At 37.6% G+C, this 14241-nt stretch overlaps 2 protein-coding genes across 5 annotated transcripts in view; one reads left to right on the forward strand and one right to left on the reverse strand.

Annotated features, from left to right (window-relative positions):
• The window catches only part of LOC116114019 (brefeldin A-inhibited guanine nucleotide-exchange protein 5), a 29170-nt gene extending 26371 nt beyond the window's left edge, over window positions 1-2799 (reverse strand). For 2 of the 4 annotated variants that reach the window (XM_031400167.1, XM_031400165.1), the window contains exons 1-6: window positions 2629-2795; window positions 2400-2544; window positions 1970-2036; window positions 765-987; window positions 408-529; window positions 267-325 (exon numbers count right to left, since the gene is read on the reverse strand). In XM_031400167.1, the coding sequence (XP_031256027.1) occupies window positions 267-325; window positions 408-529; window positions 765-987; window positions 1970-2036; window positions 2400-2502 (574 nt within the window). In that variant the 5' untranslated portion in view covers window positions 2503-2544; window positions 2629-2795. Of the gene's footprint in view, window positions 1-266; window positions 326-407; window positions 530-764; window positions 988-1969; window positions 2037-2399; window positions 2545-2628 lie in introns of all 4 variants that reach the window. The other 2 variants (XM_031400166.1, XM_031400168.1) reach the window with 2 other exon arrangements.
• A 9520-nt stretch (window positions 2800-12319) lies between these two features.
• Window positions 12320-13348, forward strand: LOC116114054. The gene is made up of 2 exons (XM_031400209.1): window positions 12320-12425; window positions 12897-13348. Exons 1-2 carry the CDS (start codon window positions 12320-12322, stop codon window positions 13346-13348), a joined length of 558 nt encoding a protein of 185 aa, XP_031256069.1.
• Window positions 13349-14241: the final 893 nt, after the last annotated feature.

Consider the following 14241-nt stretch of genomic DNA (forward strand, 5'->3'; position numbering starts at 1 on the left):
CAAAATTCAACCTCACAAAAATATGGAGTATCCCATCAAGAAAACTTAGTTGCACATCCAAAGAGTAAAGCATGCCGCAAGAGTAATACTTTGTCCTATACCAGTACACTATATCTTGAGACACATTATAATCCACTAATTAAAAAAATCCACCTCCCTAATACTAAAGCATATATAGCTAGAAACATCAATAAACAGTTAAACACAAATAATTTATAACCAGAATTAAAATACAAAAGAACAACATTTTATCCCTAAAGGCATACCTCGGAACTTTGTGGATGCCACTGCTGTAAGGAGTACCTTCAACACTTGCAGTGTCGTACTGCATGTTATTCATCAAAATTAAATAGACATACCAACCAACATATATAAGCAAAGAGGTTTCAAAATTCAAGGAAACATACCTATCAGGTGATGAATTATCAATACAACCGCAAACCATGTTCAGAGTGTCTGTAAACAATGGAACATTTTTACCACCCTCTAAGCCAGGATCTCCCTCTAAATGATCATATGCAATGAGTTTCTGCAATTTGTAGTTTAAACAAATGAAGCTAGCAATTACAACAAGCAGGCGCTTGCATAATAAATAACCAAAGCATGTTGCAAAACGGGGAGCCAGCTGTAGAAAATAAATAATGACATCTAATAAGGACTTGGACTCAAGCTTTCCTGGAACTATTTTACACACATCATAGAAAACCACTCTCCAGAAACAGAAGCCTGCTAAAATTAGACAACAAAACAAAGGAAGCACATACATGAAGACAATCCAAAGCAGATTCCAGGATTTTCAAGTTCTTAGTCTCAAATGCAAGTCGAAGAGGATTCAAAACAAGCTCTACATCAGCTCCTTCCAAGGTGGAACCAGCATTCGCTAAGGTAGTTGCAAAGCTTCCACTGCCTGCTTTCCTACCAACATGTTCTGCCTCCACTGCAGCTTCTGTGGCAGTGTTTGCAGCTCCACCTTCACTATCAAGTGAACTACAAGTAAGAAAAGAAACAAACAGATACATGAAAACGAAAATAATTGAGATTTTGACTTTTCAAGTATAAATTACGAACTTAACCCAACACTAAAAAGAAGAAGAAGAAGAAGAAGAAGCAAAGCACTGACTCAGCAGTATTTTCAGAATAGCCCAATTACAATATAATTTTTTTTTAAATTTATAAATAAAAAGCCCTAATTAGCATGCAATCTTCAAAATGGTAGCTAGTTAACTAGTGAACATATATAAAGAGGGTTGGGTGGGGTCATAATTACAAAATAAAATTAAAAAAACCCTGATTGGGATGCTGCAATTTGCAAATTCACGGTGTGGTCTCACTAGTACTACATACTTAATATCTTTTATAATTAAAATTAAGAATAAAAAATAGTTTTAACACATCCTCCAATGAAATAAGAAACTTCATTGAGAATTAAAGAATGTGACAGGAGCGCAAGGGAATAAACAACAAAACGCACTTGAATTGAGGAGAGATAGCTGCTAACACTCTACTAGGAACCTAAGAGATATAATTTAAATAAAATTCAGAGACAAACAAATGATTACATATAACAAGAGAGTAAAGGCTCATTACTTTTCCTGATAGAGGGGAATGACTCTAGCACAAGACATGGGAGAAGTAACTATTTTATAGAACATCTAAGGCAAAACTTCCCCTAGACACCTATACTTAAGTAACTACCTATCGTATAAAGACTAAAAAGTTATTAAAGATCCAATCGTTTTACCAGGCAAACACCACAAATATTATCAAGTCCTTAACAGGACATGAGTACTTGGCTGCTTATAAAGGCCTGTGTAGTGCCACGAACACAACACATTGACTTCAAACCAAGAATGACACTCAAAGTTTCCCAAAGAAGAATTGTCTACAACCTTAACTAGAATCATTAAAACCACTTCTAATTGCAACTACAAGGAGTAGCAAATAGCAAAATAGAAAAACAGATAAAAACCTTCCGTCTCCAGCTGGAGAAGCTGCTTGATTTGTTTCGCTGGGTTGTTTCACCTCTTTTGCACCATCTGAAGAATCATCAAAAAGAAAAAGATAAACATAATGAACGTATAGCTTAGATGAAAACTAACAAGCAACGAGATTACCACCGCACAACAAGAAATCAAGTTAAAGAAAAAACAATTAAAGATCGGAAAGGCTTGGTCGAATAATCACTAATGAAAAGAAGAATAATATTCTTTTATTCCACTCGTAACACTACCTTCCAATCCCTACATACAAACAATCCTCATATGCATTGGCGTATCACTTAATAGCACTAAACAAACACTAACTAACTTAAACGCAGTACAATCACTCGACATTTACAATTCAAGAAGAGAATTACACAATTATAAAATTTCAAGGAGAAATGTAATACAAAATCAGACCTAGATAAGCTTGAATAGCTTTTTGAAGATCAGGATACTTCTTGCCGGAACACTCTTTGAGCATAGACTCGAACGCTCGGCTCATGAATCCACCGGCCGCCATTTCTCTCTATTTAATTACACAACGCCACACTCTCTCTCCCGCCTGCGAATAAAAGAAAAACAGTAAGAAGATACGAAGATCGCATGAGATCTGAGATTAAGGAGTAGATAAATGTGATGATTAAACCTTAATTTGAGCAGTGATGAAGAGGAGAAATGTGTGCGTGATTAAGTGGAGTATTCAAGATCTAGATAGAGAAGCGAGTAGATCTATTGATCTCTCACTGTGTGTATATGTTTTTGGTTTTGGTATGTGCATGTGCTACTGGGTTATTTGCGATGAGCCCGGACGATGCCTGGGTTTCATTGCAAGTGGTTAATATGAATTCAAAAAACACAGGTCCAATTGAAACGCAAGGTATTATTTTATATAATCCCTCATTTTAAGTCTAATTCTTTTGTTCCCCATAACATCGTCAATATTTATAATAATAATATAATAACGCTTAATGACATTTTTACCCTCAATCTATCACAAAAAGAATTTAAAAAACACATATTTTCCCCTTAATTTTGGAAACACTCATGTTACCCCAACTTTAGAAACTAGGTGTTAAAGCTTAACTGTGAAAGGGGAAATTTTGTTGATTCAAAATGTTAGATTACGTTTTCTATCTCCATAACGTTATATATGTGAGAACTTATAAATATTGTTCTTTCACGATTAAGTTTTAATGTCTAAATTCAAAAAATGAAGGTATTACGGGTGTTTCTGAAACCAAGGGGAAATTCTTTTCACAATATATTAGAGGTCAAATTTTATTCGGCCTAATAATAAGAAAAAGAAACTTCTCTAAAGGTGCGTTTGGTTCAGAGAGTGTTGGATTACTATAAAGTTAAATTATCTTGAAGATTCTGAAATCTTTAGGAAAATGTGTTTGGTTAGTTAGAATAAATTGGTGGATAAGTTATATTAATATATTTGGTTGGGAGGAATGAATTGATGGGTATGTCCTTTAAATTACTAAATTGCCCTCTTTTTAAATATTAATATAATATTATTTTTATTATTAATTTTTAAACAGTTTTTTTAACCCCCAACATTTCAAATTTAGCTAAAACACCCCTGCTTACACAAAACTTTAATTTATAACAAAATCACCCCCACCATCCCAAGCCACTACCCACTGCCGAAAGTCGTCGAAAGAAATTGGAAAACGCATCGTTTAGATCGAGCAACCTTGGGCTCTTTGTCGACGGCGAAGAGTAGATCGACGTAGAGGAGAGGTGATAGAGCAACGGCGGAGATCGACGTAGAGAAGATGGAGACCAGAATAGATCTGGTCGTTAACAGCCATATCTTATCCAGATATGGCCGATAAAGGTCGTGGATCTGGCCATTTCGGGCCAGATCTACTCCGATATGGCCTTTTCGACCATATCGTAGCTTCCTGGTGTCTCTCAGCTACTCATGGTTATTTCAGGCGACTTCCAACGACTTACGGTTGCGGTCGATGGCGGTTTGGCTGGCGCCAGGTGGGTGGGGGGTGATGACTTGGGTGAGCTGCAATTTGTTTTGATTTCAAGGGTAATTTTATCCAAAAGTTAATTAATTGGAATAAAATAGTAAAAGCCAGATTCATCTAAATAAATTTAAAAATCAGGGTATTATTGTCCTAAAATTTTGCTAATAAGGGATAGATTTATAACAAAAATAAAATTACCTTAGTAATCTTACAATACTTAAGAAAATAAAGGTTATCAGATTACCTCCAATATTACCAATAGTAACTACTATTGATATTTGAAGATTACCGAAATTTTATATTAGTTGACAATCAAACGTGGTAATCATGTAATATAAAATGATATAACCCTAATAATCTCATATAACCCTAAATCAAACGCCCGAAATCTCATTTGTTATGAACCTTTGTAAATATTATTTAAAAAATAACTAATTATTTAATGGGGTCTGTATATCAAATAAACAAAAAAACTCATCATAATAATACACTGTGTCATATCCAGTTGTAAAACAGTTTAAAAAAATAAATTGACAGTATTTTGTAAAGTCTAATATTAGGAAATGGGATAAAAATCACGTTTACGGTTAAAGCCATTTTACTCGATATTGGCATGTACCACGTTCATTTCGCTATTTAGAGGAATTTCAGTTTGTGAATTGTGATCCATTCATAGTAAGTCCAAATTGAGCGGTAAAACTTGCATTAAAATAAACATATATTAAATGGTGATAAATCATTGCCGTCAATTACCTCTGAGTGATCTAGTGATTCGATAGAGACTTTTGAGTGTATTATTTAAGAGGTCTGAAGTTCGACTTTCTCTAGTTACTAATAAGGGTAGTCATTGGAACTCTTACCCAACCAGTAGTTTTGGGATCTGAGGGGATTTGTTGAGGTGTCCGTAAGCTGGCCCAGACACCCCAGTCATTAAAAAAAAAAAAAAAAAAAATCGTTGCCATCAATATTAAACTTAGGATTTATTTTAATCTTAAAAGTTTAAAGAGATTGGTAATCAAAAACAAAAAGTGACATATAAAATGAATTATCATTCAAATAATTAAAATTTCAAAAAGATTGTATAAGGGCGTGTTTGGTTGGGGGTAATCCCCAATTACTAAAGTAATATCATATTTTATTATTTGATTACCACGTTTGGTTGTCAAGTAATAAAAAATTCCGATAATCTTCTAAAACCAAAAGTAGTTATTGTTGGTAATATAAGAAGTAATATAATTATCTCAAGTTTCTTAGGTATTTTAAGATTACTTGGTAATCTTATTTTTGTTACAATTTTATCCCTTATTAATAAAAAATTTGGACAATAATGCCCTTATCTTGAAATTAATTTAATTAATCTACCATTACAATTTTACCCCTATTTAATTAAGTTTTTGGACAATAATGCATTTATATTTAAAATAAATTGTAGGCCACCTAGGACCACCACCGTTGGCAGTTGACCAACCACTACCAATTGTCGCCTAGAGTAGCTGGAAATGACCATCGTGCTCCAATATGGACGTTTTCAACCATATTGATGGCCAGATCAATTCTGGCCGTTTTCGGCTAGATCTAAGATTTCTGGACGTTAACGATGGCCAGATCTCTGGCTGTCATTGGCCAATTCTGGCTGTAGTAGATCCATAATGGATCTAACCGGAAATGGCCATATCAACGCACGGATGACTAGATCTAGCCAGTCGTACGCCATTATGCCCACTTTCGACGTGGCCGATGGTAGTGGCAGGCGACAAACAGTGGCTTAGGGTGAATGGGGGTGTTTTTGTTAAGTTTTAAACTTTTTTTGTTGCTTAGGTGTTTTAGCAATATCTCAAACGTAGGGGTTTAAAAGAAACGATTCAGAAAATAATAATAAAAATAATATTATATTAATATTTAAAAAGGAGAGTAATTTAGTAATCTTTATAATATACCTACCAATTTATTTAAACCTAATCAAATACATTTATCTAAACATTCTCAATAATCTTCGAGGTAATCTAACTTTGTATTTATATAACATTCCCAGTAATACAATTTTTCCTAAACCAAATGCACCCTACCGCTGTGTTTGGTAGAATATTTAGAATAGTATTTTTATTAAAAGTTGAGTTGAGTTGGATTGTTACTACGAGAATAGGAGCTGAATATGAAAATGTATTTGGTAAATTTTTTTAATATTATGTTAAAGTTGAATAATTGTTTGGTGTATTTTTTTTTTATAAAGGATTTATTGCTAGAATATTTTGGTGCACTTTATTAAAATAATTTATTATTATAGCTTAAAACTTTTCAATTTACATTTTAATAATATTAAATATTTGTTTGGTAATTTTTTAATCACTAAAAACAAATTCTCCATATTAATTTCAAGTATTAATACAACATGTTAGAACACCCTATTAATATATATCTGAAGACGTTTGCCTAGGTCGTAAATGCATGTAGAAAGAAGAAGAAGGAAGATAGTTGTCAAATAGAACAGATAAAAGATGAGAGAGACAATGGTGAAAATAATAATAATAATAAAATAGTATTTTGAAAATTGTTTTAAAACAAATGTTCACGTTTACTTTTTGACAAGTAGGTAATAGAATACTATTCTATATAGGAAACCAAACACAGTCATATAATTTATGGAAAATGATAGAGTTACTGAAAGTTACACACCGAATTTATGTACCGAGTGACGTGATAAAATCCTGACTGTTAATTAATATTAACTTATAATGAATCAACGGTTAAGAATTTTATCACGTCATTCGATATACACTCTTCGATAACTGTAACATTATTCATAATTTATTTAACAAACAGAATAAAATAATGCTTGGACTATTGGAAAGGTACCCTTTTATACAAATAAGGATCAAGTTTTAAGAATAAATTGGGCTTGGAGACCGATAGATGTATGGGCCTTTAAGGTCTTATTCATCTAAATCTAAGCACATTAGCAATTGACAAAGTGGAAATAAAGCATAATCAGAGAATACAACTATCCATGTAAGGATTCTAGTATTACAATAAAGATAAGTTTGTTTATTTCTTTTTTTCATATACTTTTGTATAACCTAAGTTTGTTTATTTCTTTTTTTCATATACTTTTGTATAACCTAAAAATAAAAATAAAAGATTATGACTATGCTTTTATATGATGTATCAGTATTCAACAGAACATCTCCGGAAGAAAAATGAGATGGGCAAATGGCACTCCTTTGGGAGTAGTTTCTACTCAATGTTGTTTTTTTTTTTTTTTTCAATTCTTTTATTGTCGCCGTTCAATAGTCAACCTTATAACGAATGAAACTTTATGGTAAATTATTTTATTGGAGGAGTTTGTTTTTCGATATGATACTCTTTAAGAAGCATATAATTATGGATCGCAAGGAATTTTTTTTTTTAAACCCTAAACCACGTAAATCAAGTTTGTCTTAAAAACAAATGTTAAAACCCACGTAGAAGAGAGAAAATATATGGCACAAATTAATATGGATTGAAATAAAAATTAGAGTAGTATATTATTTGAAAAAAAAAAAAAAAAAAGAAAAAAAAATTGACATACTCGATCTTAAAGCACAATAATCATTAATCATCCCTTAACAAACTTCATTCGTGTTATATATTCTTCTTTTCAAACACAAATTGTATTGATATATTGTGGTAGCATGACGAATTTAGGTTTGTTTATTTGATTTACAGTTCAGATCATGTAAAACAATCACAAATTGATTTATGGTTTAGATGTACAATAAATAGAGTGACGATATGTCAATTTGAAGACGGGTTACTTGTTGAATGTTTTCTTCAATAGCTTGATAACTAGTTCAAGTCCGTAAAGAGTTTTTTTTTTTTTTTTTTTTATTAATCTAGGTTTTTGAAAAAATGACCTAAATTAATAACACTTCCCCTAAATATTACTTTTGATTTATATGATGAACTTTGTTTGTATAAGAAAAAGTCCATTTTATTGGCTTAGTTTTTAGACAAATTATATTACACCGATGTTTTCGATGCAATCAACTAAGACATTATTTACCTTATTTATTAATAAAACTGATCTGTAAATTTATTCTTTCATTCCTCTTATGTAATGTTTGTTGTGAGTGATTTTTTCTTCAAACTCAGAGAATTGCAAGGTTATAGTTCAATCTAGAACCAGTTCGACTCAACAGATTGCTCAACCCAACATAAGCTCGTCGAGTTGTAGCTCGACCTAGCACAAACTAGTCACAACCAATCCTTACAGTTGTTCAACCAGCTCACGATAACTCCAGATCCTGGATATCTCGGAAGGGATTAAATTGACAACAATCTTGACGCAATCTCAACGCCCAATTGCAAGAATATCGGAGTTGCATTTCAATCTTAATTGTAATCCCTTTATTTTCGTTCTTTCCTTTATACAAAACTTGTATATAAACCCCCTCCAACGATGAGAAAGGGGTTAGCAAATTATTCAAGGATTGTCATTGTAAGCTCTCACAACAAATACAAAAATAGTGGACGTAGGCTCAAGAGTATAACTCGCCGAACCACTTTGAAACTTTCTTGTCATTTACTTTACTGCATTTTCTATTTACATATTGCTGGTTACCTGTAATCACGCACACATAAGTTCTGATCCCGTTAAGATCGATCGGATCACCCTAGTTGGTGCATTTTTGCATCAACATTTTGGTGCTAGAAGGAGAGCCTCTGCCAAAATCTCAGAATTTTCGACAAGTAATTCCAGTGACCTGACCCGATCACTCTAGGCCCATAATGGTGCGTACAAGGTCGAAAATCAGCACCAGAAACCACGACAACGTGGAAACCACACACCAGGAGGTGCATCAAGATGTCACTGGGCATCGACCACCAATGCCGTTAGTGCAGCAAGGCACAAACCAACTGAGGGCAGGGACATCAAATCCCGAGAATATCCAATTGGTGGAGATGATCAGAACGGGTCGCACAAGTTGTGCAATAGAATGTGGCCGAGCTGAGAAAGCAAAAACTAGCCCCCCAGGATCCTGACTGACCGCGCTTCACAGATGTCACTCCAACAGGACGACACTCAATCGACGACCAATTTGGTTCGTCGGCACCAAATCACGATAGACAACCCTGGCACCGCCGAGAACCTTCTACACAAGAAAGAGAGTCCCACGAGCATACTAACCTTGGGAGGCGACCGAGCAAACAGCCAATAGAAGAAGACAAAGACAATGGTCGCCAGAGGGATACCCGACCTGCTCGGCGGTATCCCAACATCAGCGTGCTGGTTTTAACACATGCCCAAGACAGGCTTAATCCTTGAAGCTAGCGAGAAAAGTCATGTGCGTCAATCTGGCAATGACCGACGTTCCGGTTATAACCAACGTCACGAGCAACATAATGATGAGCATGATAGCACCGACCAACCCAACCATCATGACTCAACCTCACGTATCAATGTGCATAATGGAGGGGGCTCACAAGCAATAAATTAGCGAACTCACCTGCTCGAGGTACGGCTGAACAGAGCCAGCCAGGGCAACCATCACAATGAAGACTTGAATCTAGTGCAGAAAATGCTCGATGATCTAAAAGCCGGCCAGAACAATGTAGCGAAAGAAATAGTGAGCTCTCCCTTCACAAAGGAAGTTCGCCAGGCCCCGTTTCCCTAGGGATTCAGGGCACTAGAAAGTAAGTTCGATGGGAAAACAGATCCTAGAGACCACCTCGACACTTTCAACGACCTGATGGAGCTGCACCAGGTCTGTGACTTGGCAAAGTGTCATTGCTTCGCAGTCATATTGGTAGGGGATGCTAAGAGGTGGTACAAAAGGCTTAAGGCAAACTCCATTAGTTATTGTCAACAATTCTCCTCGCTATACTTACAACAATTCCAAGCGAGGAGACAGTTTGCAATGTCGCTCAACTACTTGAGCAATATTCGTTAAGAGAAAGACGAAACACTGACCTCGTATCTAACGAGGTTTCAAAATGAGCAAGCAAAGGTTGTGGATGCACTGAAGAGTCAATCTGGACTTTGCTAATCGTAGGCATCAGGCTTCAAACGAAGCTGTGGAAAAAGCTCCAAAGTGAAGATCATGTGAGCTTGGCAAAGTTTTACCAAATGGCTACAAAACATCAGCAAGTAGAAAGCTCTAGCCACCTTAGCTAGAAGCTTGCTAAGAAGAGCCCCACACAAACGGCAGGATCACCCAACAGGCAAGCGGAAGGGCCAAGACCGCAATGACAAGGACCAAAACAGGTCCCAAAAAAGATAGAGAACAGATAACCGCGGGGATAGGCAGCCTTTCCCGCGATATGTAGAATACACCCCCTCACTCAAGATACAACTCATATAAATGAAGTCTCTCGTGAGGCTAAGAGACTGCCCGCTCCAAAAAGGATAAGGAGGTCTCTGGGCAAAAAAGATCAGCATAAGTATTGTCAATACCACCGGGGACATTGGGCACAACACCAATGAATGCTAGGCTTTAAAGGACGCCATTGAATATCTGATCCGAAGAGGCCACGTAAAAGAATTTGTTAAGGAGGCATCAACTCGCGAAAATACTGGTGAGCAGAATAATCAAATCCAACAAGCCCCGACAAACGCCAACAATGAAGTTTTGGTAGGAATGATTTACGGGGGTCCCGAAATTGTAGGGAGCTCAGGACGCTCATGCAAGCAATATGCTTGAGAGGCCATAACAGATTTGGTCCCCCGAGTAATGAGTTGTGAACAGAAGCCTCCAAAGCAACCTAGACAAAAGAGCGAGGTGATAGGATTCACAGTGGAAGAATGTGAAGAATCTCCTCATCACAATCATAATGCAATTATAATCACAGCCAGGATTGGCAACGCCTGAGTAATAAGGGTGATGGTCAACAATGGCAGTGCAATAAACATCATTTTCTTGGGGGATTTCCAAGAAATGAGGTTCATGGAGAGAGACTTAAAGGCGTGTCCATCGCCGCTTTATGGATTCACCATGGATAGCCTAGTCCCCAAGGGAACGATTGACTTGCTCGTGAATCTGGCGACAGAACCCAAGATTAGAATAATGATGGCAGAATTCTTAGTGGTGAACTACCTGACCACTTACAATGTCATCATTGGAAGATCGATCATGAATGATCTGAACGCAGTCACTTCAGTGCGTTGCCAAGCAATGAGGTTCTCGACTCCAGGCGGGGTCGCGATGATCAAAAGCTACATAAAAGAATCTCGGGAATGTTACAACCGGGCCATTAATGCTACATTAAAATGGTCACTCCCAAGAACCATGGTCATTGCAGAGTCCGAGCCAAACCCCGGACCCCCGGAGGACACCATATATCCTCACATTCACAAGGAAGAGCCTGTAGCAGGACCAACAGAAGAGCTGCAAGAAGTATCTGTCAAGAAGCAAAACCCAAATCGCGTGCTGAAAATTAGCAGCAGTCTGACCGACGAGCTAGCAAATCATCTAGTAGGGTTCTTAAAGAAAAAACTCAACGTATTCGCATGGGTACATGCGGATATGGTAGGGATCAGCCCCGAGGTAAGGTGCCACTGATTGAATGTCAACCTAGAAGATCAGGTAGAAAAGGAGATCTATGGATGCAGAACAGTCTAAAGCGCTCAAAGATGAAGTTGACAAGCTTCTGAACATCAACTTCATCAGGGAAGTGAAATACCCAGCCTAGCTTGCCAACCTAATCTTGGCGAAAAAGTCGAATGGTAAGTGGCAGACTTGCATTGACTTCACATATTTGAATAAAGTCTGTCCCAAAGACAGCTTTTCACTGCCTCGGATCGACCAATTAGTAGATGCGACAACTGGGAACCCACTACTCAACTTCATTGATGCATACTCGGGATACAACCAAATCCCGATGTATCAGCCCAATGAAGAACACACCTCATTTATTACTGACCGGGCTATTTATTGTTAGAGGGTTATGCCATTCGACTTGAAGAACGCTAAAGCGACCTACCAGCGTTTGGTGAACAAGATGTTCATCGACCAAATCGACAAGACAATGGAGGTGTGCATCGATGACATGCTCGTTAAATCGAAGGTCGCCGAAAGCCACGTTGAGCACTTGGGAGAAATGTTCAACATCCTCAGAAAAATACAAAATAAAACTCAATCCTCTTAAGTGTGCTTTTAGAGTAAGCTCGGGAAAGTTTCTAGGTTTCTTGGTCAATCAGCGAGATGTCGAAGCCAACCCAGAAAAGATTCAAGCTTTTCTGGACATGAAAAGTCCGACCAACATAAAGCAGGTTCAAAGCTTGATAGGGCGTGTGGCCACACTTAGCAGGTTTGTTTCCCAAGCCACACACATGTGTTTACCATTCTTTAAGACCCTAAAGGGGAAAAAGGCTTTCAAATGGATTGGGGAGTGCGAGAAAGCCTTCCAGGAATTGAAGAAACATCTGGGGCACCCTCTTTTGTCAATGTCTGTCCAGGGCGAGCCGCTGCTGCTATATTTATCGGTATCTAAGTTCACGATCAGTGCAACTGTGGTACGTGAAGAAGGGGGAGTGTAGTGGCCAATGTATTATGTGAGCAAGAGGTTGCTCGACTTAAAGACAAGATACCTTGAGATGGAGAAGCTTGCTTATGCACTTGTCATCACCGCTCGGAAGCTGCGGCCTTATTTTTAGAAGCACTCCATGCATGTGCTAACAAACTTTCTATTGTGGAAGATAATGCAGAAACCCGAGGCATCGGGCAGAAGCTCGAGTCATCAGGCAGATTGATTCAATAGATGATGGAAATGAGTCAGCATGATATCAAATACATCTCGAGAACATCAATAAAAGGTCAAGCTTTGGCGGACTTTATTTCAGAATTCTCCTATTAGCCCGAGGGAGAAGTAAGCCCACCAAGGGCAAGCACCTCAGAAGTAAGCGAACAGCAAAAACCAAAGCTTGACAGTCTATGGCAATGAACTATGTATGTAGATGGGTCCTCAAATGAAAAGGGGGCAGGAGCTAGGGTCTTTGCTCGAAAGTCCCAAAGGAAACCCAAAGCCGCAGTCAAATTCAGGTTTGCCGCCTCCAACAATAAGGCTGAGTACAAGGCATTGCTCATATGGATCCACCTCGTTAAGAAAACAGGGGCTGAGTCCATTAAGATTTATAGCAACTCCCAACTCATAGTCCATCAGATTACCGAGGAATATCAAGCAAAAAAGGACAAAATGGCATCCTATCTCCGACAAGTAAAATCCGAGCTTGAGCAGCTCAAGTCCTTTATTATTCTTCAAATCCCAAAGGAAAAGAATTCAGTGGCCAACGCTCTAGCTCACCTAGCATCTGCAATGAGCCAAGAGAAGATTGATTTGATACTTATTAAATTCCTCCCAAGTCCAAACATCCTCGCTCCACAGGAACTAGTCTTAGTAACAGGGTAAAGATACAACTAGATGGATGCAATAATTGTCTACCTAAGAGATGGAATAGTGCCTAAAGGAAGAAATGAAGCCAAAACACTCCAAGCAAAATCAGCTCGATACATGCTCATCAATGACAAACTGTATAAGCGTGGGTACAATTCACTGCTCTTGCGGTGTGTTGACCATGAAGACACAGACTATGTTTTGAGAGAGATCCATGAAGGCAACCGTGGAAACTATGCAGGGGACATATCTCTAGTATACAAGGTACTTCGTTAGGGCTATTACTGGCCAACAATTTTTTATGATGCAGCTGACTATGTGTGTAGATGCGACAAATGCCTGAGATTCGCAGATGTTTCGCGAGCTCTACCTAAGAGTTAACTACGTTGACAAGCCCCTAGTCGTTTACAATTTGGGGCATTGACCTGATAGGCCATTTGCCTCAAGGAAAAAAGGGAGTTAAGTTCGCAGTGGCTACTGTGGGTAAAAGCCAAGCCTTTGGCTGCCATCACATTGAACAAGTTGAAGGATTTCGTCTACAGGAATATCATTTGTAGATTCAGAATTCCCCATACAATAATAACTGGCAATGAGAGACGGTTCGATAGTGAGGATTTCAGATCTTTCTATGAACGACTTGGAATTAAGAAAAATTTCACCACTGTTTATCGACCTCAAGCTAGCAGTCAATTAGAGGTTGTGAACAAAGTGATCAAGCACACAATTAAGAAGAAGCTCGACGCCTTGATAGGAAGATGGGTTGAGGAATTGCCCGAGGCCTTATGGTCTTAAAGAATGACGACCAGAAGCTTGATAGGTGAAACTCCATTCTCTCTATGGTACGGGTGTGAAGCAATGGCCCCAGTTGAAGTAGGGATTAGTTTGTTTTGGAGGAAAGTCTTCAACGA

This window comes from Pistacia vera, unplaced genomic scaffold, assembly GCF_008641045.1.
Source record: "Pistacia vera cultivar Batoury unplaced genomic scaffold, PisVer_v2 Contig7, whole genome shotgun sequence".
NCBI lineage: Eukaryota > Viridiplantae > Streptophyta > Magnoliopsida > Sapindales > Anacardiaceae > Pistacia > Pistacia vera.

Coding starts and splice junctions, on each gene's coding strand:
- LOC116114054 (XM_031400209.1), top strand. CDS start 12,320: ATGGATTGGGGAGTGCGAGAAAGCCTTCCAGGAATTGAAGAAACATCT. Junction 12,426..12,896: donor CGCTGCTGCTATATTTATCG/GTATCTAAGTTC, acceptor CTATGTATGTAG/ATGGGTCCTCAAATGAAAAG.